Below are 26,069 nucleotides of genomic sequence, written 5' to 3'. Positions count from 1 at the left end.
TTATTTCCACAAGTAACACGTAGGTGTCCCAGAATCTATTGTGTCAAGCTGGAGCACAGACACAAGTCTGACGAGCGTGTGAGATGCATCCTCCTAGACCATTCAAAGTTTCCAAAGGCCACAATTAACATGTAGGTGTCCCAGAATCTATTGTGGCTCCTTTTGGGGGAAGGCCACTCCTGTTGCCAGCAGAAAAACCTGTTCTGTGGCTTCCACAGCACAGCCAATGCATTTATGTACATATTGATTGATTTCATTTTCCTGAGCCCAAAAGGCAAGGCTGTTAGAATAAAACATTATATTATAGTTTAACCAAACCCCCTTACATTTTTCACTTACTCTTTTAAAACAGGCATTTTTCTGGTTTGCAACATTACATTTTGACACATAGTGAATTCAGCTGGGATGTCCCTTTCAAATTCGGTTTTCTCTTTCATCTGGATTCCAAGAATTGTTTGCAGCCCTAGCCAGTTTCCCTGACACAGCAATCTCTTCAAGGCACAGGTCCACTGAAATTGACATATGCACAGAGGGCTAGGGTTTCTTTTGAAGGGTTTATTTTGACATTTTGTAGCACAAAAGTCAAGCGTTTTTCCATACGGCTGAGAGTAAAATTGTTTGTGATTTTACAGATTTCTCCTGACACAGCCTGTCATTCAGTGATAATGCTCTCTTCTGCTGTAGCGCAATCTGAATATGGATGGGCATAGCAGGGTCTCACTTATAAAGGCAGTGTAATGTTGAACAGATGAAAAGAGCATCAGAGCGGCATCATTTTAAATGTAAAATATTTCCTTTTTTCAAGGGAAAATGTGGAGCTAGCAGCAAAGCAGCGCTGCTTTTCAATTCTCTTCTTTGGTGCACCTAAGAACACACACTGGCAGTCTTTCTCTGTGTGCTCCCTGTTTCATCTTGCCCCATAGGTGCTTGGCAAGACAGAGCAGCCATCATTTTGTAGCTGCAATCGCAGTTTTGATGCGAGGCAATGGTGCTTAAAGGAGCCAGCGCAGCCATTTTGCTGGTAACTGCTGAAGTGCAGCTTGGTGATGGAGGGGAATTCTGCTGAGTGGGTCAATGTATCCCACAGATCTCAGCGGCTGATGAAATGTCACAGCTGAATCTCTTTGTATCTATAAATGCCCATATGAGTGGCAAATGTGGTTATATACATGGAGTAGTAGGCTAGCTTGATTTGGTGGTATCCTTTGTTCAGATTAAGTTCTGAGAATACCTTCGCCCCATTTAGTAAACTGATCATATCATCCAGGTGCATCCCAGGGTGTCGTTCTCGCCCGATGGCCTTGTTGGCTTGCCTCATGTCAGCACATATACAGATGTTATCAATTGATCCTTTCTTTGGCACTGCTAAAATGTGGTATACCCACAGTGTTGGACCGTTGGTGGGTTCAATTATGTCCTCTGTTAACAGACAACATATTTCCCTTTCAGCTTGAGACTGGAGATGGATTGGAATTCTTTGCGGGTGTTGTGCCACTGAGTTACAGATTCGCCAATATGATGGTTTACTAGTTTTCCTTTCAGGCATCAGATGCCCTTGAATAGCGCTGGGAATTTCTGTGCTATCGTTGTTTCATGCTGCATTGCATAGGTCAGAGCAGCAATATGCATCTTGAGGGCCACGGGGCAGTTGCTAGCAGGGACTTTCCCTTGAAGGACATGAACCTCAGCAAATGCCGATCTACCTTTGTAGCTGAGGGTCATTGAGAATTTTCCATGATTTCGTACCGGCCCTTTCGCAGCCCACTGAAATACTTTGATTTCTGATAATGTTAGTTGTGGTGAGTGAATGATCCTGCGAAATTTGGATATACAAATGATGTTCAAAGTTGGGCCTGTGTCAATAATGAACTTTGCTTTGTGTTCCCCAACCAGTATGTCCACCTCACTTTCAAGTGACATTGCTGGGTCATTCATCAGATATGCATATTCATGTTCACCTCTCTCTCTGGATAGTGGGGCTGATGGAGACCACCCAGTTATCTGGTGCACATGACTCACAAAGTCCCGTCTAGCATTCAGGTCTCTTCTCATTGGTAAGGGGCCACGTGTTCGAGGGTCTCACTGAGTTGGGGAGAAGCTGCTTCCTTGCGGTCTACTTGGCAGGGAGTTGCAGGCAGCCGCCATGTGGTTTTCTCTCCCACAGTTTGTGCCTTTTTGTCCAAATACGGGATACCTCACTCCTTCCTTATGCAGAAATGGTAGCCCACAGCGATAGCATCGCCCTGACGATTGGTATTTCCTTGGCACAATATTGTTATTGTATTTATTCCTACATCCTTGCATGATCTTGTAAACCTGGTCCTTCACTGCTCCTTTGCTGTTCTCTGTTTAGGACGCTTGAGAAGCAGTTTGTGCTTCAGTTCCAGCCATTTGAAGTATGGTTAGCAAGAGGGAGTGGCTCTCAGAGTAATTTCTTCTAAAATTAAGAGGATAAGCATCCTCCTGTGATTTGCATTCTGATTGCTTCTTCATTTGTGAAATTCACAATGTGCCACTAGCTTGCATGGGCGGTTAGGGAAAGTGTCCATGGACTCACCCGTCAGCTAGCATGTGGTGTAGAAGGTGTGTCGCTCATGGCCGATGTTTCTCTGTGGGTTAAAATTGTTGCTTAGAGTTTCCTTAAGTCCTTTGTATGAGTCAACTTCCTCTGGCAGGAAAGGCAGGAAAGTGGGTAGAAGAAGCTCGACTTCATCAACCACAAGATTGATCAGCAATCTCCTTGTGAATTTGTCTGGGGCATCCTCATTGTAAGTGGCCAGGTAATTACAAAACCTGCAAAGCCAGCGTTCCCATAAAGGGCTTAATGCCTGCTTATCAGTGATGTAAAATGGCGCAGGTCGGGGGAAAGCAGCAGCATAAGGTGTATCTTCTTCCAGCTGCTTGTTGTATGACATTTTATTTATTTATTTATTTTCTTGGGGAAAGGGTGTGGCACCTACGTGGTCTAACAGCTGTTCTCCGTCTAAAGACGTAGTGCAGTCATCAAGTAGATCTGGCGGAGGGGTTCATGCGATCTTAGGCCGAAAATCACCTCTTTGTCACCATTATACTGTCCGTGCAGGAGGGCAGGGACTGCAAATGAGGAAATGTAGTGTGCGCAGAAGCATTCAATCATAAGGGTGTACGCATGTACAAGCACAGGACACCGAGACGATCGGGTGGATGTAGTGGTGTTTCCCCTTTAAGGGTTTCAGCACGCGGCGGAGTGACGCCAAAATAAGGGCACGCTTCTACGTGACACCTGTAAGCACCAACACGTTGTTGAGCTGTACGGCGGCTGAAGCCCTAGGGATTGTGAGTTTTCTGTATCAGGTGTACGTGGAAGACATTGAAACGTTGCTCGAAAAATACTCCTGTTTATTCCAAGGGATTGAGCAGATGGCAGGAGATCCGGTGAGACTGCATATTGATGAATCTGTGCAATCCATCGCTCTCAAACACCGCTGGGTGCTGTTCCACTTGCGGGAGTTAGTAGATAAAGAACTGGACAATCTCGTCAACCTTGATATCATCAAGAAGATTGAAGGCCCCACCCCGTGGGTATCCCCCATTGTCATTGCACGAAAGCCAAAGCAACCGAACTCGGTGAGGATCTGTGTTGACATGCGGATCCCCAACAAGGCTATCAAGAGAGAGCGGCATTTAACACCTACCATTGATGACATTATCACAGAGCTGCAAGGGGCCCGGTTCTTTTCAAAATTGGACCTCAGTGCCGGGTACCACCAGGTCGTGTTGCACCCTGAATCTCGATACATCACAACTTTCACCACTCACAGAGGGCTGTATCGGTACAAGAGACTGAGTTTTGGGGTGTCCTCTGCAGCAGAGGTGTTTCAAAACATCATTTGTGGTGCCCTGGCAGACCTAGACAGTGTTTTGAACATAAGCGACAACATCCTGGTGTTTTCAAAATCAGAACCAGAACATTTGCACAAGCTCGCCAAGACTTTTGAACAGCTTCAGTCCCTTGGCCTGACGTTACACCGTGAAAAATGTGAATTCCTGAAGTCTACCATCAAATTCTTTGGGTTCATGTTCAAGGAGGGAGGTGTGTCACCCAACCCCTGCAAGGTCAAAGACATCAAGGATGTTTGTCCACCGGAGAATGTGTCGGAGGTACGGAGCTTCTTGGGCATGGTGACGTACTGTGGCTGCTTCATAAAGAACTTGGCCTCTCGATCAGAGCCTCTGCGAGCCCTCACAAAGAAGGAGACCACGTGGCAATGGGGGCCGCTAGAGCAAGCGGCTTTTGAAGACATCAAAAGCGCCTTCACGGCAGAGGACACCATGGCGTTTTTCAATCCCGCCCTCCAGTCGGAGATCGTAGTGGACGCCAGCCCTTTTGGTCTGGGGGCTGTGTTGACACAGGTCGGTGCCGATTCGAGTGTCAGGCCAGTGGCGTATGCCAGCAAGGCACTGTCTGAGACTGAGCAACAATACTCCCAGATCAAGCAGGAGGCCTTGGCTGTTCTATGGGGCTGCAGGCATTTTCGGCTATATATTCTGGGTCGACCTGTGATGGTAGTGACCGACCACAAGCCTTTGCTGCCCATCTGGCAAGCTCATCCTCGAAACCACCGGCGAGGATTGAACAGTGGATGCTGGCGCTACTCGAGTACGCTGTCTCGCTGGTCTATCGGCCGGGCACCAACAATGCGGCTGACTATCTGTCTCGCCACCCCAGAGGGGACCCGGAGGGCTGGGTGGACGACTGTGCAGAGGAAGCGGACGCTCACATTTGGTTGGTGGTGGAGGTGGCAACTCCTAACTCCTTGCCGTTGGAAGACCATGAGGTTGCTGCGGCCCAGGATGAGTGTTTTCTCATCCTGAAATCGGCGATGCAGCAGGGATCCTGGAAGGCGGTGCTGGATTCTCTGGTGATGCGCACGCAGGAGGCGAAGGTTGCGCTTGAACAGTTATGGAAGGTGAAGGATGAACTGTCATTTTCCGGGTCTGGCCTCCTACTTGGGTGCACAGGATCGTAGTCCCTCAGGTGAAGGTCCAGGAGGTCATTGGCCCACCAAGGTCATCAAGGGGGTGCCAAGATGAAAGCATGTCTGCGCCCAAAGGTGTGGTTTCCCGAGCTGTAGAAACGTGTGGAGGAGTTTGTGGCATCATGTGTATGGTGCCAGGCGACGTCTCCTGCGCAGAGAGCCTTCCATCGAAGCCATGCCCCGAGGCACGCAACCATGGGAAGTGGTGCATGCAGATTTTGGCTCCACGACACAGGGCTCTAGTGGTGGTAGACGAATGGTCCAGATACCCTGAGGTCGAGTTCATTGAGTCGGTGGCCTTTGAGAATGCGGTGGAGGCCATGGAAAAGATCTCCGCGGCCCATGGTAACGGCCTCCGATGGCAAGGCATTTGTCACCCGAAACGTACGTTTCTTTAAAAGACATGGGGAACCTTGGGCAGAGGTGCCCCCGGACAAGGACATCACAGAGGTTCCAGATGAGGGCAGGGGTGTGGCCCCTCTTCCCTGCTCTCCGGTCAGCGTGATGGCCGCTGAGGGATCCCCTCTCCAGGAGGTGAGCAGGAGGAACCCCCTGAGGACAGGGCGAGGGAAACCTGTTCGCCTCAGTGACTATGTGTTCGAACAGTGATTTTGAGTGGCCCCGGTGGGGTGCGACGGTGGTAAGGGGACCCGGGTGGCTGTGATTAAAGGGGTCCATTTGTGATATGATTTGCTGTGGGGGTTGTGTTTTAGTGTTAGCATTGTTATATTGTTTATTGTTTGTCCTCATGAAAAAGGAGGAGTGTGGTGTTGCCCCTTTAAGGGTTTCAGCATGCGGCAGAGTGGCGTTGCACTCAGCCGCATGCCTTTAAATAAAGGGGGTGTTTCCTGGCCGCGCAGAGCGACCAGGGAGCCCGAACTAGGCAGACGTGTCTGGAGGAGGGAGGGGGCTCACGGAACATCGCGGGGCCGCACAGTGCCCCACAACATATGTGACCTTCATTAATCTGGCTACATCTGTGAATGCCCAGCGCGGTAAAACCCTATCACACATGTGCAGGGGATGCACATTTATATTGGTCCTGCGTCTCTCTGTGGCAACGGAACTTGGCTGATAATTAACCATGTTCTGTCCAGGATACATCCGTACTTCTAGCTCCCCTGTACAAGGCATGGTTTAAATGGGCTGGTCCTAACTGGCCCTCAGTACCTGCACTTTTTATTTTTGAGTATTTAAGTACCTGCACTTCTCAATGCCTGAAAGAGAGTATTACTCAACTATGCTGCAAGGTGAAAATGAAAGCTTTTCATTATAATGTATCGCAACTTAAAGGACTACGCTTCTGCAGCCTTTGCTGGGGCAAGCAGCACCCTCTCCCTCCTCCTCAGTGGTCGAAGTGTAAGTAAAGAAGTAGTGGAACTATGTTCCTTACTGGCCTGCCCATGTTCCCCACAAAACCCATCCCCATGCCCCCTCCCACGCGCAATACAAACCCTGAAACACGTGCGCCTGCTGATTAAGGGAACGTTCAGCGCAGTGCACTGAAGGGCAAGTTTCAACTGCTTCCTACACTTTTATTTTAAAACAAAACCATTCCCAAACATTTTCTTCTCAAAATAAAAGTATAGGAAAAGTAAAACTTTGTTTTAAAAAGTAGAGGAGCACCGCTCCCAGCTGCTCCCGCACTCTTTGACCACTGCCCTCCCTACCCCATCAGCAGGGATTGATTTGAAAACCATGAGAAATTACTTTTTTAAAGATGGTTCTTTGTTATTAGCAGTGCCTATTCTAACATGTAAATGTTTAAGCAATCGGAGTTGTGATGGGGCGTTTTCAACTGAAAACTGTCAAGCAGCTCCAGTTACTTACCAAATTTCTTATTAGCCAATGGAAGCAAGCAATGATAAAACTCGCGTTCTAAAGCCTAGTGTACAGCTATGACATCTTCTAGTTTGATGCGAAAAAAGAAAGTCTCATTTTATATAGATATTCAAACTTTCTCAACACAATACATAACAACAAAGTGGAAGTTTGTGTGAAAGGATCCCAGATACACTGCTTTACCAAAGTGTGTGATCCTTGGCACTTAATTTAATCTCACTGGGCATTGCCTGCAAACAGGGTGCGCCTAAAAGGGACCTGTGTCCTAGGTGCCGCGCCGGAACAGCCTTCCCCAAAATCGCTGCCCCGGAATGTCCGGCTTCGTAGCTTGGTGAGTACCTGCACTTCTTTGTTTCCATTTAAAGCACTGTGCAAAAGTATTGACTTCTGAGAATTATCCTACCCACCAGGTGTATTGACTCCATCTCAGAGATGCTTTACCTCCTTGATTGACCTGAAGATTTCTGGTGTACCTAAAAATGTTTTGTGGGGAGGTGGGGGGTTTAAGTACACCCTCAGAGATTTGAACTTGCTTCTAGTGGAGGCACCTCGATGTCAGGGAACATCAAACTTACTGAGCTACCATACCAGTATAGTTGTTTGAATTGTTTGTCTTCAGCTGACCGCCCTGTTCCTCCCTGTTATACAACTTCAAACAGAAGTAGAGAATGTGCATAGTAAACAGGAGGTAGTGTGGCTTCAATAGGAGGACGTGTAATCACCTAGACATCACAGTCCTTGCACAAAAGAGCAATATCCGGAGGATTCCTGTTACAGTAATATACAATTTACCTGGCGCACATTACTTTGCATTCTGGTAGCTGTCGTTTTCCAATCAAGATGGGGGATGCAGGTACAAAGATATTATTTTTGCTTAACATATTTCTAAGGGGTTTATACATTTGTCAAGTTGATTTATATCATATGTATACATTTCAAGTAATCGCTTTAAAGCAGAATATTCATGTAATGCACTCAGTGAACACTTTTCTACCAAGTAGGCGTAGCGGTGTTGCTAGGACTGGAAAAAATCCGGGCTATGCTAATGTTGCCACTGTCGGGACTTTGTAGGCCCTGCGCTTCTATACAGGGGTACAACCAAAATACATGGGGCTATAGCCCTCTCAGCCCCCCTAGCAAAGTGTTGTAATTAGTCTTGGTAGTCTGGTGCGACTGTGATCGTGTGGATGCTGGCGTGTTGTGCATGACGTGCAGGTGTTCCATTCAGTGGCGGTTGGAAAGCTTAGCCCGCCAGTATTTTTCCTTACCCAGGACTTGGCTGTACCTAGAATAAAGATATACTAACTATATCTGCGGCTCCGGTACTTTTGAACCCCTGGACCGCCTTTATATCACTGGCGACGAGGATTTGTTGCTGCCGCGGAGGGGGCGGTAGAACGTGCCATGACACTGCCCTCCAGTTAGTTGTCCCATCCGGCGGGGCTGCCAGCGACATGTGGGCGCCTGAGTGACCAGTAACTGGCGACCGAGTGTGTAGGCTGGCTGGGCCATCACGGCAGAGGTGCTGAACCCCTGGACCACCTTTATATCACAACGCCCCGGAGTCTAGGCCAAGGACATATGAGGACCAGTGTTATGATGTAAGTGTAAGTTAAAACAAGTTCATAAAAATGTATTACCAGATCCTAGTTAAGCATTGAGCTGCACTATAAGCTCATTAAGTTCTAAGAATGTTATTCTAAGAATGTTGATGGGTTACAGTTCAGACTGCAGGGAGAGAGCCATGTTGGCACTCGGCTCTCATAGGCCGCCGTCGCTGTAATGAAATAAATTACTGTTTCTTCATCACTGCTGCCTGGATCCCTTATTTCCTCATTGGCGACGAGTATGGGATCAGCAGTGTCTCCCTACTCCTTTGAAGTCTCGTCATAGCGCGGCCTGCATTATTCCACACTCCCGTGCGACAGCGGACGCTGCAGGAAGGTCAGGAGGAGCGGAACAACAGGTCAGCAGGCGCGTCCCCTGGGGGTGTAATCTTGCCTTCCCCATTACTGTATTGACTCTGTCTCAAAGCAACAATGTTTACTTTCAAGGATCCCCGGCTCGAGTACTAGTCACTGAGCAAGGAAGTGGGCGTGGCCTCCCTAGCATTGACATTATCGTTGCTGAGCAACCTGCCCATGCAGTTCTGGCAAGTTTCAGGAGCCAGCCATTATGACATGTATCCATTCTGTGGATGAGCAGCCATCACGTTCCAATTCAGACTGATGTAAGGAGGATTGTGACATCATACACAAGGGATTGTACTCATACAAGACTGATCCCTTTGTCTGCATAGCACAGCACTGTCACTGGTCAGTCTGTGCATCCACTGGGGATACTTGAACTGATCCAGAGTCTATTGGTTGCATCTAGCAAGCCCACTCTTTACCATTTTTTTTTTTACCGCTTAAGACATGGCAGCTTCAATACCTCCGCCAATGTCATTTTTGAATGAACCTGGACGCCCCCAAGTTAGGTGGGACAGGTGGAAAGACATGTTTGAAAACTACCTGGTGGCAATGGGAGGAGAGAGATTCAGCTCAACTCGCAAAAAGGCATTATTACTTCACAATCTCGGTGTGGAAGGCCGTGCAGTGTTTGATGGGTTAGGCAGCGCACAAGCTGGTGAAGCGGAGGACACAGATGAATATGCCCTTGGGATTAAACAACTCAAGGATCATTTTGAGCCTAAAAAAAATGTTACATTCGAGAGGCACAAGTTCTTTCAGCGTAGGCAGGAGTCCTCAGAACCCGTGGAATCGTATATAGCCTCATTAAGACCATTAAGCCACTCCTGTGAATTCGAACATCTATCTGACTCGTTAATTAGAGATCAGTTAGTGAGGTGCACAAATAATATTAGGATACAGGAGAAATTGTTGGCAAAAGACATGAAGTTGGATGAAGCAGTGGACCTAGCCAGAAGCATAGAACAGACCTCACAATATGTCAAAGAACTGAAGTCTGACAAACAGAGTACCCAAGCTGTGTGCGCAGTTGATCACAGGAAGAGACTTAATGTCAATACAAGCAGGAAAGGAACATGGAGTGCGAAGTGTACCAGATGTGGCAGTGTCAAGCATGGTCCGAATTACCCTTCGTACCCAGCAAGGAATGCTGAATGTTTCAAGTGTAGGACCAGAGGACATTTTGCTAATGTATGCAAGAGGTCATCAATAAATCTCTTAGAAACCAGAGACAACCAAGAAGAAGGTGCTCACTCAGCTTACAACATACAGGAGGTATACTCCTTGCAAGATAACCGCAGACATGTCTTCGAGATTTCGACCATTGGAGGAGGAGACAGCAAAGGTCCAACAGATGTTTTTGTAATTGATGGTCAAGAAATACTCATGAAAGTTGACACATGTTCCCCATGGACCATCATTTCTAAAGAGACATTTAAAGATGTTCTAAAAAAGGATGTATCAATGCTGGATCCACCAAGAATTCGGCCCTGCGGCTATGCGGAATCCCCTATTGAGATGCTGGGACAGTTTACTGCAAGTGTGCAATACAGAGGTGGAGAATGCATAGCTGACATTTTGGTTGCAAGAAAGGGAGCCTCCCTTTTAGGTTGGGAGGAACAAAGGAAGTTGAGAGTCAGGGTGCAAGCTAGTGCCACTGAGCCTGTCACCATTGCCGAGATTGATGATATGTGGTCAAGAGAGTTCCCAGAGGTCTTCACCGAAGGTCTGGGCAGACTCAAGAACTTCGAACATCATATTAGACTAAAGAAAGAATCTCAGCCTATTGTTCATAAAGTGAGACATGTGCCGTTAAACATGAGAGCGCAACTACGCAGTGAACTCGACAACTTAGTAGATAAGGGTGTCATTGAACCTGTTGAGGCCACAGAGTGGTTGTCCCCCATTGTCTTAGTGGCCAAAAATAATGGTAAATTAAGACTCTGTGTAGATTTGCGCAGTCTTAATCACAATATTCTGGTGGAGAGACATCCCCTACCCAACATTTCCGAGACACTCTCCACTCTTGGCAAACCCAAATTGTTCTCTGTCATTGATCTCTCTGCTGCCTATCACCAAGTTCCCCTTTCCCGAGAATCGCAACATCTCACTGCCTTTATCACACCTGAAGGCACTTATAAATACAATCACATGCCATTTGGGTTGGCCTCGGCCGCATCTGTGTTCCAAAAGGTGATGGAGGAAGTGTTAAAAGGGTTGGAAAATGTTAAGGTGTTTCGAGATGACATTCTGATTTTTGCAAGTAATGAGCATGAGCATGACAGAGTACTTAGGGCAGTACTATGCAGACTGAAAGAGGCTGGGTTAACGGTCCAAAGAAACAAATGTAAAATAAGTGTTGAGGAAGTGGAGTATCTGGGACACAAAGTTTCGAAAGAAGGTATTTCTCCCAAAAAGTCACTCATAGAAAGTATTAGTAATACTCCTCAGCCCCAAGACAAGGACCAACTACGTTCTTTCATGGGACTAGCGGAATATTACCATAAATTTGTGAATGGCTTTGCATCCATCTCATCTCCATTGAGGGAGTTACTAAAAAAGAACGTGAAGTACACATGGTCCAAAGAGTGTCAGGAAGCATTCTTGCAAATCAAAGATTGTATAGTCAAGGCCCCATCCTTAAGTGGATTCATGTTTGGCAGGAAAACGTTGCTTTCAGTTGATGCTAGTACCCTTGGCTTAGGAGCAGTTTTGACTCAGTTTGACTCAGGTAAAACTGAATACACAATTGCATTTGCATCCAGGCCACTTAGAGGAGCAGAAAAAAATTACTCAGTCATTGAAAGAGAGGCACTAGCAGTATTTTGGGCAGTCACGCACTTCAAGTTCTTTCTATGGGGTCGACCTTTTATTGTCAGATCAGATCACAAGCCTTTGGTTCAATTGATGAACGGTTCTGAGTGGGCCAAAGGGTCTCCAAGAGTTCCGAGGTGGATGGTAGAACTCTTGGGTTATAATTTCAAGGTGTGTTACATTCCCAGGAGGGAGAATGTGGTACCAGATTGTTTATCCAGATTACTTGTGTGTGATGGTGAATTGGAAGGAGCACCTGAATTTCAAGATGTGAGCATTGCAGAAATTGAGCATGATGCCACTGATAAAGAGATGTGGATAAGAGCTGGTGAGGAGGATTTAATATTGAATCAAGTTATGATTTGGACCAGAGAAGGATGGCCTCACAGGAATATTGTGGGAAAAGAGTTTGACAGATATTTTGGTGTGAAGGACGAGTTAAGTATGTCTGAGGACGGATGTAAACTTAGAAAAGGAAATAGGATAATACCCCCCAGTGGAGTCAGATCTCATTTAGTAAATATAGCACATCAAGGTCACCTGGGCATGGGAGGAACAAAGAGATATTTGCGGCAATATTTCTGGTGGCCGGGGATTGACAGCGATGCAGAGAAGTGTGTTAGGGGTTGGAGAGTGTGGTAAGAGTGACAAGACCAAGATGGTTAGAGAAGTACCAATAAATCCTGTCAAAGTACCGAGTGAACCATGGCAAAAAGTTGCAGTTGATTTGATAGGACCATTACAAAACCTTGACAATGGGTATAAATACATTGTTGTGTTAGTAGACTACCATTCCAAATGGATTGAATGGAAGGCTTTGCGTGAGGTAACCACTGCAGAGATGGTGTTATTCTTCGAGGAAGTGTTTTACAGGGAGGGTTTCCCAACGGAATTAATCACTGATAACGGAGTACAATTCTGTTCTGAAAGGATGTTAACTTTCTTGAAGAAATTTTGCATCAGACACATTAGAACTGCTTTATATCATCCAAGGGCCAACGGCCTCGTTGAGAGAGCCAATAGGTTCATAAAGGGTGGTTTGCAATTGGCCATGGCTTCTAATCTAAGATGGTTTGGTGTAGTAAGAGAAATTATATGGAACTACTGTACCACACCACACTCAGTTACAAATGTATCTCCGTTCATGTCATTGAAAGGGAGACAACCTGGAACAAAACTATGTCCAGGGTGGATGGACTTAGCCAAGAGTTCCAACATTGATCGCGAGAGAATTATGACTCTCATCAAAGAAGCACAGGATGTGTACAAAGAAAGATTTGATGAGGACAAGAGTGTCAAAAGTAATACCTGGAAAGTGGGAGATTGTATTCTCATAAAGAAACCTAGATTCACTCCCAAATGTGTAGAAAGCAAATACATTGGTCCCAAGAAAATATCTGCAGTAAGAAACAATGTAGTAATTGTAGAAGGGGGGAGTGTTGGTCAATGTCCAGAATTGTGAAATGTCCAGAATGCGTGAAGGACAATGCACATGATAAACATGACAATGGTGAATTTGCTAATAACAGTATCAGAGACTCTAGTGTCATAGATAAGTGTTCCAAGGATGACAACAATTCAAGGTCTGCAGCAGAGACACATTCAAATAGAGTCAAGAACAAACCCAGCTGGTTTAAGGATTATTATGTGGAGTAAAGAGCTGTATGCACATAAGGGATGAGATGTGTTATGATGTAAGTGTAAGTTAAAACAAGTTCATAAAAATGTATTACTATCCTAGTTAAGCATTGAGCTGCACTATGAGCTCATTAAGTTCTAAGAATGTTATTCTAAGAATGTTGATGGGTTACAGTTCAGACTGCAGGGAGAGAGCCATGTTGGCACTCGGCTCTCATAGGCCGCTGTCGCTGTAATGAAATAAATTACTGTTTCTTCATCACTGCTGCCTGGAGCCCTTGGGCTGCCAGCGACATGTGGGCGCCTGAGTGACCAGTAACTGGCGTCTGAGTGTGTAGGCTGGCTGGGACATCACGGCAGTGGTGCTGAACCCCTTGGACCACCTTTATATCACAACACCCCGGAGTCTAGGAGGCCAAGGACATATGAGGACCAGTCCCTTAGTTGCAGACTGGTCTGAAATAAAAGCTTCATCATCACTTAAGTGTGTGATCCCTCTTGGGCAAATATCCTATTTAGGATTATCCGTGGATGTTCGAATGTGAACTACACATGCCATGTTTTGTGACTGCTCTAATCTAGGGGAAAAAAAACTTTAGTAAGGTGTTACCACGGAATTTACCAGGCAGTCTTCTCCCCATTGGGGCGTGACTACCTGACCACTTTCTTATTTGGGGTGGATCCTCTACCTCTGTTTCTCAAGTGGAGGGTTGCTGAGTTGTCACTTTTTCGTCCTCGAGGACCCTTAACGCCTCGCTCTGATCCTTCTCCTGGGCTTCCCATCCCTTGTATCGGACTCCTCCTCTGGGGGCGTGGGTGGCACTCTTCAGGGGTCACGCCGCTCTGTTTTCTCCACCTCTAGAGGGGGTGGAGTTTTCTATATCATCTGTCCCTCCGCTGGCAGCTCCTCCCCCTCCAGTGCAGCTTTCCCCGTTGTAAGATGGCGAAGGCGTACGATCACCTCTTCAAACTGCTGCTGATCGGGGACAGCGGGGTGGGCAAGACGTGCCTTATCATCCGCTTCGCAGAGGACAACTTCAACAGCACGTACATCTCCACAATAGGTGAGGGGCGCTGAGCGGCACAACTTGAACAGCACGGGTGGCAGCATATATTCGGGCATACCTCAGGGTTAGGGAGTTAGCTGACAGGGTCCGGGACAAGCCGGTGCGGACCTCAGCTGAGAATGACGTTCCTTGTAATCCACCCCCGTTTCTTATATTGCGGTCGCAGTTCCTACACTTTTACCGTTGTTGTCTAAAACTTTGGACACGTCTGCCCTCCCACCGCGTGAAGTTGTTGCATCCCTAGTACCCGCTGTACCTCTCCCTGCTTCCTAAAGCTATGGACCGAAACTATAATCTCCCCTACTGCGTTCTCTTCCACACCGGCGCAACCGTCTCCGGGCGGTGCACACGCCTCCGTCCCGTCCGTTCGCCGCACCACTTCCTCTCCCCCCACACAGCTAGCTGGGGTCACACTCCTGTGCCAACATGCCACAGCCATACTAAACATTTCCCACCCACTTTAACCTCTTACTCATAAGAATACCGAGATGGTGCTGAATCGTTCCTAAAAGTTGATGACCAAAACAACACGTCAGCAACCAAACAAAAGACTAATGCATCGAACAAATGTGCGCACGCGCTTTTTAAGTGCTATACACTGTTCCTTTACTCGCTTTTGGTGAGACAATTTTGGAAATCTGAGAATGAAACGTCACTGTCAGTGAGTCATTGATCACTGGATCTTACAGGACACCATTCCCTTCGCTGAAAGAAACTGCACGCCCCCCCCCCCCCGCGCAATCATGGTGGTGATTAATATTTCCACGTTGACGATGCCATTTCTTTTCCCGCACTTAAATTAGGTGCCAATAAAAAAAATGTGTGCACAATGACGGAGCTGGAGAGGAAACCGGACCTGCAGTGTGAGAAGGGTTGGCCTCGATGGTCCTGACTGGCTATAATGGAGACTGTTTGTCTTCAGTACCCTTCGAGCACATTCCTAAAAGGCTGAGGGCTGCTTCACTCTGACGAGACCCCGAGTCTGCTATTGTTCCAAATATTTTTTTAGCTGTTTGTCTTTGACTACTGAGGGATCATGTTGTCACATGTCAGTTCTCGATACTTCACGAGGGCGGCGGGCCGGTTTTATTTGAGTGCGTTCTGGTACTCTTAGTTTTCTTTTTCTCGTTTATAAAATGTAACCAGTGGGACTGGATGAGTTCTGACATAACACACTCGCATCAAGTGACCTCTTGGCTGACTAGTCCACGTTTAAAGTGACAACGTTAGATCATGACCGATTGCGGGGGAGTGCATCTTTTCTTTTTGCATGCCACAGTGACTGCGTTTTCCCGTTTATTCACCATAGCAGTCCCAGCCTCCTTAGCACAATGTCCTAGCACAGCTGTCTACTGAAGCTAGGTTGAAGTACTCCTTCGCCCATATTCGCTCCTTAACCTGCCTGGGAATGTGCCATGCTAGGGTGGACTTGCCAGAGAGCAGGGGCGCGATGGTTACTAAGGGGGTGCCACCCACGTCGGGTCCACCCTCAATATTTACAGTGGGTCCTTGCACCACGCCATCGCATCTGACTGCTATGGTGTGGGCATCCTCGGGACCAATGTTGTGGCTGTTGCCCCTATGTCCCCCTAAATCACCCAATCCTGTGGATCCTTCTTGCTGCAATGATGCCGACATGACCTTGGTTGTGCCAGACAGCCCTACGGCAGCAAGGGTGGTCGGTGCCCCTGTGACCCCCACGATCGTAGCTGCCACTGAGGATCCCTCCCAAACTCTCCTTGCAGTCTCAATAGTGGCCCCTTCCCTAGGTGGCTGCACCACACCCCGCAACAACCTCCCTATTTCTTCCAATACCATATCTATTTGCCCTTTTCCCAACTCATTACATGTTGGCAGCTCCAGTGCCCCACTTATTGCCCCACTCGTTACCTGTTGGCATCAATGCCTCACCTATTGACCCCTGCCTCAACTCATGAACTTTTGTCAGCTCTGCCAGCTGCTATGCACCATCGTTTTGTGTGGGATCCACCACAACCTGCAAAAAACGATTGTTCCTGTAACCTTGCTGTGGCTGCACACCCCTAGTTGACACACTGCCCTCTTTCTATTTGGTTACTCTTTGACGGGCATCTCTATCGGCGGTGGGTGTCTATCAAGATGGGTGGGCAGATCTGGGCCAGAACTACCTCGTGCTCCTCCAGCACTTATTTTACCCAACTTTTACATTGCCTTCACTTTCTCTCTTGAAAGAATGCCCATAGCTCGGCCTCCTCCTCAAACATGTGACCACTGGCGCAGTTGGAGCTACCCTCTCTGCTGGTGAACATGTCCGGTGATTGTTCTTCGACATTCCAAATCGACCTATGATGATTGGAACACAATTTAGCTGTTATAATGTGTGTATCGTGCACTTGTCCTGCAAGGTTTACTAAACCGTTCCTATACCATACGCTATTATTTGCCCTTAACCTTGCAGTTTCCTGGAGGTCCCCTCCTATACACCAGTGATGCAGCCACTTCTTTCGGACTGCATTTTCAAACATAAAAACCGTACCAATATTTTTCCACTCTGCTCCTGTGTCGCAAACTACTGTGACTGACGTGCCAGCGGTCTTCTGTCCTTGCAATATATCCTTCTACATGTGACCGCACTTGTTTTATCTCAAGACATTCAGATGGTATAGCATTTGCTGTCCGCAACCCGGGACTCCTAGTTCCTATCATGCAACCCGTTGCGTATAGGCGCGTTATAAACACCCAATAAATAAATAGCCGTCTGAGTCTTGCCCTTCTTTTCACAAGCCAACTACACACAAAAATGGCCAGGGCCAGCTCCTCCCTGCCTAACGTAGCATGACGTGTGTGATGCACTGTGCCAATGTGCACCCTTTAAACCTAATTCAACTATGGGAGATCCACAGTCTTTGGTATAGCAGCAGGCAGGTTATCCTTGGTAACTCAAAAACCTACCTGGACTGCTAGTATAGGTAGAGTTAAACAATTATATTACTTTCAGAATTTCGTTTCATTTGGAAATTTAATAACCAATCGATATAAACAGTCTCACCCTTCGGTTTATTATGAAGGTATAGTTGCATATTAACGAGACAAAATGATATACATCGGTACATGTGAAACACATATAGTAACACCAATATAAAGTGCAATGTGCCAAAAGTGTCACCGTGCTAAATACTTCCAATTGTGTACAACACCTACAAATTGTGCAAAACTTGCAATTGTTCTGTTAGAGATCCATAGTGTGCCCGACATGTTTCATTCCTCTATTATTAGACCCAATCTGTGGAACTTCTTTATGGGCTTGTAAACCTTCTATAAACGTATGTACTCTGTGTACTAGGATGATATGGAAAGTTCTTGCCTCTTTCAAATGAAAGGTAATTTCTGCTCTATGCTGCTGAGAGCCGTACAATCTAGTCTCCTCCCTCAAATGGGTTGCGCAGCAGGTTGGACTTTTATGTATACAGGATGGGGGCACGACATCCCTTTTCATTACTTTTTTGGTCAAAGCAAGCCTAATCCTATGTACACCTTGGTTTTGATAGGCCCTTTTTATAAGCCCTGCAGTGCGGCACGACGTCCAGCTTCTTGCTTATTGCTGTCCGTGACTTATCTGTGGCAGCCAGTTTTTTTCCTGCGGGAGCTGGCCTTCCTCTTAACATTAGGTTTGTCATGCTTCTGGTTCGCATTAAAAATGGCGTGCTCTGCCAACAAAAGCCCAACAGGAATACTGAGTGTGGTGAAGCCACTCCTAAAATGGGGCCAGATCAGTGCGAGTACGACTAATAGTGTGGGCAGTGAAGGTCTCCTGCGTGCAGAAAGCTCTGTGGCTGTCACTGTCAACTGGGTTCTGGTAGTGCTTAATTTGTGTGTGGGGGTGAGGTGGGGTGCCAGGGTTGAGCACCAGCACTTATTGCCTGAGACGTAGATCAATTATAATGCTGTGTTTTGGTAACTTAATTTTTTTTAACCTGTCATTCAGTCGTAGTTGCACAACAAGCAAAATTGGTGTGAGCTGCACCAGTGCTGCTGTGCTAAATGTCCAGTCTCATGTAATAAAATGAGCTGGAAGGTGACATCTCTGGTTGTGCCAGAAAACGACTCCAGCCATCCTCACTGACTAGCAGCACAGATGCAGCAGGGTGAGAGGCTTGGGCAAGTGCTGCGGGCAGAAGCCCGGCAGCCATGGAACCAGGTGAAGTTTACTAGTTCAACGAGTATGCTAGCACGCTTATGTATATAGGCCAGTGTCAGTATGACTCTGGATTCGCTGTGCCTCTGCAGTCGGGGGCAATAAGCAGACACATTCAGGGTCTGGAAAATCTTTGGGACCTGGAACTTATTTATTTACAATTAAAGCAGGTTCTGGCAGTATATGTTGCATCTTCAGTTTCTTTAGTGGGCGGGTCCAGGGTCGGACTGGGGCATACAATTGTCTCAGGCACCAATTAAAAAGTGGCCCAAATGGCAATTCATTCCTTTTGTGAAGGATTGAATAGTACCCAAGGGGGGAGTTTTTTTTTGATCAATGCAATGCACATTGTGCAATTTAAAGAATATTTATTCAGCAACAATGGTCAAAACTGCTAGCCACATAGTGAAGTAACCTGTCAAACTGGCCCACTTGGACCAAAAAAAAACGCCCCTCACTAGCATTTTGCATTTCTTGTTCAGCATTGCCCTATTGACCTATAGGCCAGTCTGTGCCTGGGTGGGGTACGCTGTTATAACACTTTGTGGGGTGGGGCAGGAGGGCGGGTGTAGCTTGTGATGTTAGCAGGTGACTTGCAATGGTGCTATTTTCCTTGTCCAATGTAACCCCCTACCCACCCTCGCATATATGCCAAACTTGTATATTTTTAGTACATTTGTGGCAGGAGTATTTTCAGAGGCCGAATGTTACCTAAGGTTCATGTGAATTTGGCAAATGATTTGTGATGGCGGCACATCCCCTGCTGTGAGGTGGATAGAGTTATAGTTATCTTATTGTCCAGGTACAGGGTTCGAAATTAAGATTCTATAGACAGGAGTTAAGGCAGCTCCTGGGTGTCCAGAATTAAAACAAAGCTACCACTGGGGAAACCAGAAACTAGTAAAAATTGAGTTCTGTAAATCGCACTTGCACATAAAATGGAAACATAATTTTGGCCACTGTTTATGTATGACCCCTTGTACCTTAGATGTGTGCCAATGCTTATTTATAGATGGCCTCAAACGCAGTTAAACTTGTTATAAATAAATATATAAAATAAAATGTGTTTGTCATCATTTGGTCTGGGGAGCTGAACGTGGCTGTTGGTATCAAGCTAACGAGTTTCTTCTCTGCTACTAGGCAGGAGCTGAATGGCTCCTAGCCCCCCTCCGGACCCTAAGGTATGTGTTGAGGATCGCAGGCATATTTTAAAAGTGGAGTCTTGAAGTTGGCTCTGGATAGTGGTACGGTGCCGGACACGAGACCGGGAGCGAATATATTGAGAACACTAGTATCTAGTGGTGAACCAGCCAAAAAATTAAGAATCCTTTAAAGGCACACACAGTAGATTCTGCAAATATTTAGAGAGCAAGAAGAGTACAGATTGGACAGCTATGTATTATATAGGAGTACATTTCAAGAAGAACTATAACAATATGGTCTAATATTAGATCAAAATTGGAATGGGTGTTAAAAATATGGCTTCTGTTCTAACATACCACATGCCAATTTGTTATTTTTCTTTGTTTAAAAAACAAAAAAAAAACAAAAAAAAAGATATATATATATATATATATATATACTGATGTTTTGAAGGAATTATGGCAATTCAGTATTTCAAGTCTGATGGAATGCAGACTTTGAAATCCAAGAGTTAGGATTACACTTGTGATTTTTGATAGTGTCACTGTGAGGGGGGATACAGGTATTGTGGTAATAGTATGGTGCATGTTGAGAATGGCAGGTGTGTTGTGAAAGAGGCACAGTCTGTCTGAAGTCATGAGATTGTATCCGTACCTGGATACACTTCATGCAACAACATCGTACTCTAGCAAACCCACTGCGACCGCATCATGGATCAACTAAGAGCAAACTTGGAAGCAATACAACAGGCCATCGACACATCCCGCAGGACCACAAACACCATCCCAGAAACCCATACCCCAACAGCCAACACAACACCCGATTTGAACCTAGAAGCGAGGAAATCTACAAAAGATGCCAAAATAGCCGGATCACCCAGTCACCCATGCCCACCGGATATCTCCATGAAAAACGACTCTCAAACACCAGCCTTCTACATCCAACTACAAATAAAACTATCGCAAAACGGTACTATAGTGCCAAAGTCATTCAAATCCGCATACATCAAGCATCTCCTAAAAGATGAGATGGGGATATGCAGATGACCCTGCTTACTGCAGGCCCATATCGACTCACCATTCCCAGCAAACCATGTCTACAAAGAACTACTCATTCATGTAGAAGGTAACCGAATACTTGACCAATCCCAGGCCGGTTTTTCAACCCATGAGAGGAACAGAATTGGCACTCGTCTCCATATGGGACAATTACTACTGGAATATTGGCTGCCTTAGATACGACCCGGCACACAATCGTAATCAAGAGACTGGTAGAATCCGGCGTAACTCTGCACTACAACGGCTAAAATTTCCTCAACGACCAAACCGAAAACCCAAATTCCACCATCCACATCGAACACAAGCGGTGTACCACAAGGATCAAGCCTCTACCCACTCCTCTTCAAGATCTATATGACTTACCCTGCCCCCCCACCCCAAATTAAACTAATTGAAACCCATGGACTAACAGCTTATAACTATGCAGATGACACCCAGCGCATCTTCAAGATAATGACGGACAACTCCCTCAATAAATGCCTCACCGACATAAACACCTGGATGGCAAACAACCTGCAAAGAAATAATAATCACCCCACATGAAAACAGTCCAAGACAGCCATCCCTCGCATACCCCCCCCCCCCCCCGACCTTGGTAACCCAACTCGAGGTGTAACGATAACAATGGCCTCCCCTTTGAACCACATGTCAAGGCAATAGCTAAAAAATGCTACTACCTCCTCCGATTAATAAGAGGGATCCTCTGTTACCTCAACTTACACACAGAATCCTCTCAATCATTTCCTTGGTATTAAGTATAGACCATGCAAATGGTCTATACCTTTGGAATGCCCAAATGCTGCATAAAAAAACTTAAAACACATAAAAAATACTGCTGCAAGACTACTATTGATATTAAATAGAAGAGACCACATCAGACCGGCCCCAAGAAGTCTACACTGGCTACCAGTAAAGAAATGCATCAACTTCAAAGTGCTCTGCATTGCCCATATATCGATACAATGAGCCAAATTCATCCAAATAAAAATCGCCCAAAACCAGCAGGAGAGACTTAAGATCCAGTACCGACCTCCAAATACAAACCAGACACTACGAGAGATGAACTTTCGGAGGAACTGCCTTTTCCTATCTGATAGCCAAACTATGAAACTCGATCCCTAAGGAAATGAGAGAGACGGGAAAACCACCTCACTTTCAGGAAAAGTCTTAAAAACCTGACTTTTCAACTCGCTGAGATAAATGCCAATCAACCACTTAACAGCCGCTCCATGAGCGGACCCACACAACTGATGCAATCCCTGCTTCTAACGGATTGTGTCCCCCCACTGGTTCCTCGTCTTGGATCTCTATTCTTCTGCTTTACAGCTCTTGGAAACTTTTCCCCAGCAGGGTGTGACATGTGCGCTGGTTAAGATAGCCGTCCAGTGGTCATCTGTGTGACCGGAAGTGACGCTGATGCGGATACAAATAGTGCGCTCGGCGCCCCAAGACCTGAGCTCCTTTTTTCCGCATGCCCAGCACGCTATTTGGGAACTTTGCTTCAGAAATCATATTTTTCATCAAAATTGTTTGGTAGACTTGGCAACATGCCTATTGTGAAATGCTTTGATTGCGGCACAAAAGTTTTGCTTATTGATTCTCCAAAGGATCTGTCTGTGGTGCCTCAGTACCAACCACATAGTGGCAGATTGCAACTAGTGTCAAGTTATGACACCAAAGGCCTTATGTTGATCATCTTAAGAGGCTCCTAGTACGAAACCATTGAAGACCTGATAGAAAGAGCTCTGCGGCAGATAAAATGAAGGAGAGAAAAAAAACTGTCCAAGATCCTGTGACTTCTTCATTCCTCTTCTCGTCGAAGAAGAGGTGAAGACCTTTGTCGACCGACTCAGCCACGGAGCGACAGTTATGGTTCCTGTTTAAATCCACCTCAGCAGAAAAGTGAGAAGAGATTTGCATTAAGATGAGGCAGGTCTTTGAGAAAGCGGGCCCGCCCATTATCTCTTCCTCCGGGGGAGTAGGGGGGGGGGGGAAGACCTCTGAGCCCACCATTTCCGACGAGGCCGTCGGGGTCTTGCCTCACCAACCACCTTGTGCACCTGAGACCAGTGAAGTCCTTGATTCGACTGTTGCGTTTTACGACGTTTATCTGCTCCATCGGCATCGCAGCCTAAAACGTTGAGTATCCTCGATGCCCTGAAGAGTTTCAGGACAAGAAAAGGAGGTTGTCTGATTTAGCTTCAGCCCTTCACAATGCAAGTGGCTTGCACACCTCTCCTGAGGTGGAATTCCCACAGGGTGATTTTTAGTGCCCTTACAAATATGGCATACAGGAAAATGATAACTAAAGTAACGGATGCATTAGGTTGGGGCCCCCCATCTGGTTAAATAACAGAATGAGGTTAGTCTGACATTCTAGAAAAGGGCACATCCGTTGTGCATGTCCTTCCTTTACACAACGCATTTTGGGTTTACCTCCACCCACAGGGTCTTCACCAAGCTGGTGGTGGTAGTTGGGGTCAGTCTCAGGAAGGGAGGGATTCATGTCTTTTCCTTACCTGGATGATTTGTTAATGGGGCACGGTCTCTGGATCAAGCCCTGGATCATCTCCTCCACAAGCTGGGTGTCCCCCTCAATTTAAAGAAGTCTCAACTGACACTTTCTCAAATGCTTTTAGTTCATCTGAATGGTCCTGGATTCTCCGTCAGGCCAGGCTTTTCCTCCCGAGGAGAGGGCTCTACACAGCCTGCAGATAGTCACCAAATATCAGAACTCCTACCTTACAGCCCTAGACTTCCTACGTTTGCTCGGCCTCATGGCATTTGCATTTTCCTGGTGCCAGATGCCTTGTTGAGAATGAGATCGCTCCAATGGGCTCTCAGAACTCCGTGGTCGCAGTTCTCTAGCAGTATGACTGACTTGATTCAAGTCCCGTACAGAGTCGCTCAGCATCTCCTTTGGTGGACTTGCACAGAGAATGTGATGGCAGGAGAACCATTTTGCGAACGACCGTTGTGACCCACATTTCTGAAAGGCTGTGGCGCTCATCTGAACGAGTGGACGGTGAGTGGGTTATGGTACCTGGCAGAGCCAAAACTTTGCATCAACCTGTTGGAGCTGAGGGCGATTTAGACTGGCGCTGATGCATTTCTTTCCCTGCATATAGGAGAAGTCTGTCTTGATCATGATGGATAATACAGTGGCTATGCACAACATCATGAGAGGTAGTGTGGGGTCACTCCCCATGTGCAGAGAGGTGATGCTCTCTGTCTCCCGAAGATCTTCACCCTCTGAGGATCCCCTCAAGTGGATCTGTTCCCCCTCCAGTGTTAAGTGCAAACTTTTGTGCTCCAGGGAATTCCCCCCCCCCCCGAGAGGAGCGCTGTGGGACACATTGGTGGTACACTGGAATTTCCAGCTACTATATGCGTTCCCACCAATTCTGGTGCTGGTTCTTCACCCGAGTATGCAGACGCCCGAACCTGCATGCCTGGCTTCTGAAAGGCTAAGGTCCAGGGATTGGGACCTTCTGGAAGACGTGATGGAGGTGTTGCTTTCTGCCAGAAGGCCAGCAACAAAGGCTCTTTACTGCTGCCGTTGGAAGATATTCTGCAGCTGGTGCAGAGCACAGGAAGTGGTCCTTTATGTGACCCCCCTCAAAGGTGTGGTACTTCTACATTTGGCAAGACAGGGTTCTCAGGTCTCCACCATAAAGGGCTATAAAGTGGCACTATCCGTCATTAAGAACTTTCCAAAGCAAGGATTGTACTTCTCAATTCCCTTGGTGGTGCACATTTCAAAAGGCCTGACTAACACCCCCCAACCGAAGGGACACACTTTGTGGAACCGGCCTGGGATTTGAACTTTGTGTTGACTTTTCTCATGGCTTCTCCTTTTGACTTTCCTGTCCTCTGAGGCTACTATCTTGGAAGACTGCCTTTTTTAGTTGCATTTTCCTCAGCCCGAAGAGTACGCAAATTGCAGGCCCTGTCCTGTAAACCACCTTATACAGTCTTTTCCAATGACAAAGTGACTCTTGGAGTGTGCCCTTCGTTCCTTCGGAAGGTCATCTCAGAGTTCCACATTTATCAGCCAGCCTTGTATCCACTTCCTAATCCATCCAAGGAAAAGAAAATCTGCATAGGCTCAACCCCAAAAGAGCTCTGAATTCCTCATCAGGACAACGCAATTTAGGCCGGAAGACCAGATGTTCATTGGATAAATGGGCAATGGTTAAGGGTAAAACAAAGCAAACCATCTCGATGGATTGTGCTTTATGTATCGGAGTACTACACCAGAGCGGGAAAGCAAATGCCTCAAGGCTTCAGGGCTCATTCCACTAGAGTTGTGCCAGCCATCTCTGCTCTCCAAAAAGGGGCACCTGTTAAAGATAATTGTCTGGCTGCCTGCTAAAAGATTTTGTTGGGCTGCAGCGTAGTCCTCCATTCACGTTTGCAAACGCTACTGCCTGGACACAATATCCACAAATGAGTCTCGTTTCGGCAGGGCTCTCCTCTGACAAATGGTGACCTAAATTTACTCCTTCCCTCCTCTGTAATGGTTTTACTGCTTTGGGAGTGAGGAATCTATGTGAGGACACAATCCATTAGAAGAACAAATTACTTACTGTCACAGCGACCCACTGTTCCCTGTGGCATCGATGGCGTAGAGTTCGCAGAACGCTGTGTTTAGTACAAGGAATACGATGTAGGAGCGCTCCGTCACATTGCTGTTCAATCCTCAACAACAGTCTAGTCTATTACCAAGATGGCCGCTGGACCTCCAGAGTTCCTCATTTACCGGCAAACACACAATGCGCATTGCGTTGCAACCCTGTTTGCTTCGGCAGGCTTTGAGTAAGACGCTAGTGCTAGTTTTCTCTATTCTCTGCATTCCTTTGCTCTGCTACCCCCTTCTGTGCTGCAGCCTTGACTCTTGCTCTTCTCCCGCCTTCTGTATCCCTTCCTCCTGGACCCTGCTTTCAGTTACAATTCTCTGGTGCTGCTTCTCAAGAACCTCCCCTCTTTTTGCACCTCAGCCTCTTTTCGCTAGGGATCTCTCGGCATATTGCATTCCTTGGATTTCTTTACTCCTCCTTCAATCAGCCTCGTTCAGTGCGAGCAAACTGAACGGCCTGTATTCTACACTTGCTTGACTGAGGGTTTTTGTGCCTATTGGACATTTCCCTCAAGACGTTGCACGCGTTCTGGCGGGCCTCCAGTGTCCGACCAGTGGTTCTTTTATTGGAGGTCACTGTGGTGTCATGCGAGGATAGGCGCCATCTCTTCTAAGGGCGGCTTTGAGGAAAGGAAAGGCCAAAACATCCCAGAAGAATTCAGATTTTTCAGACTCTGGTGAGACTTACCCCAGGTAATGTTCTTTT

The 26,069-nt window shown here is 46.7% G+C and overlaps 1 protein-coding gene across 1 annotated transcript in view; it reads left to right on the top strand.

Moving 5' to 3' along the window:
* The first annotated feature begins 14,182 nt into the window (after positions 1 to 14,182).
* Positions 14,183 to 26,069, top strand: part of RAB13 (RAB13, member RAS oncogene family) — a 164,855-nt gene continuing 152,968 nt past the window's right edge. The window contains exon 1 of the mRNA XM_069651559.1: positions 14,183 to 14,346. Coding sequence (XP_069507660.1) covers positions 14,223 to 14,346 — 124 coding nt within the window. The 5' untranslated portion in view covers positions 14,183 to 14,222. The remainder of the gene's footprint in view (positions 14,347 to 26,069) is intronic.

This window comes from Ambystoma mexicanum, chromosome 1p, assembly GCF_040938575.1.
Source record: "Ambystoma mexicanum isolate Mex_15411 chromosome 1p, UKY_AmexF1_1, whole genome shotgun sequence".
Lineage (NCBI taxonomy): Eukaryota > Metazoa > Chordata > Amphibia > Caudata > Ambystomatidae > Ambystoma > Ambystoma mexicanum.
The sequence above is the reverse complement of the archived record's forward strand: the minus strand, read 5'-3'. Positions and strand labels throughout refer to the sequence as shown.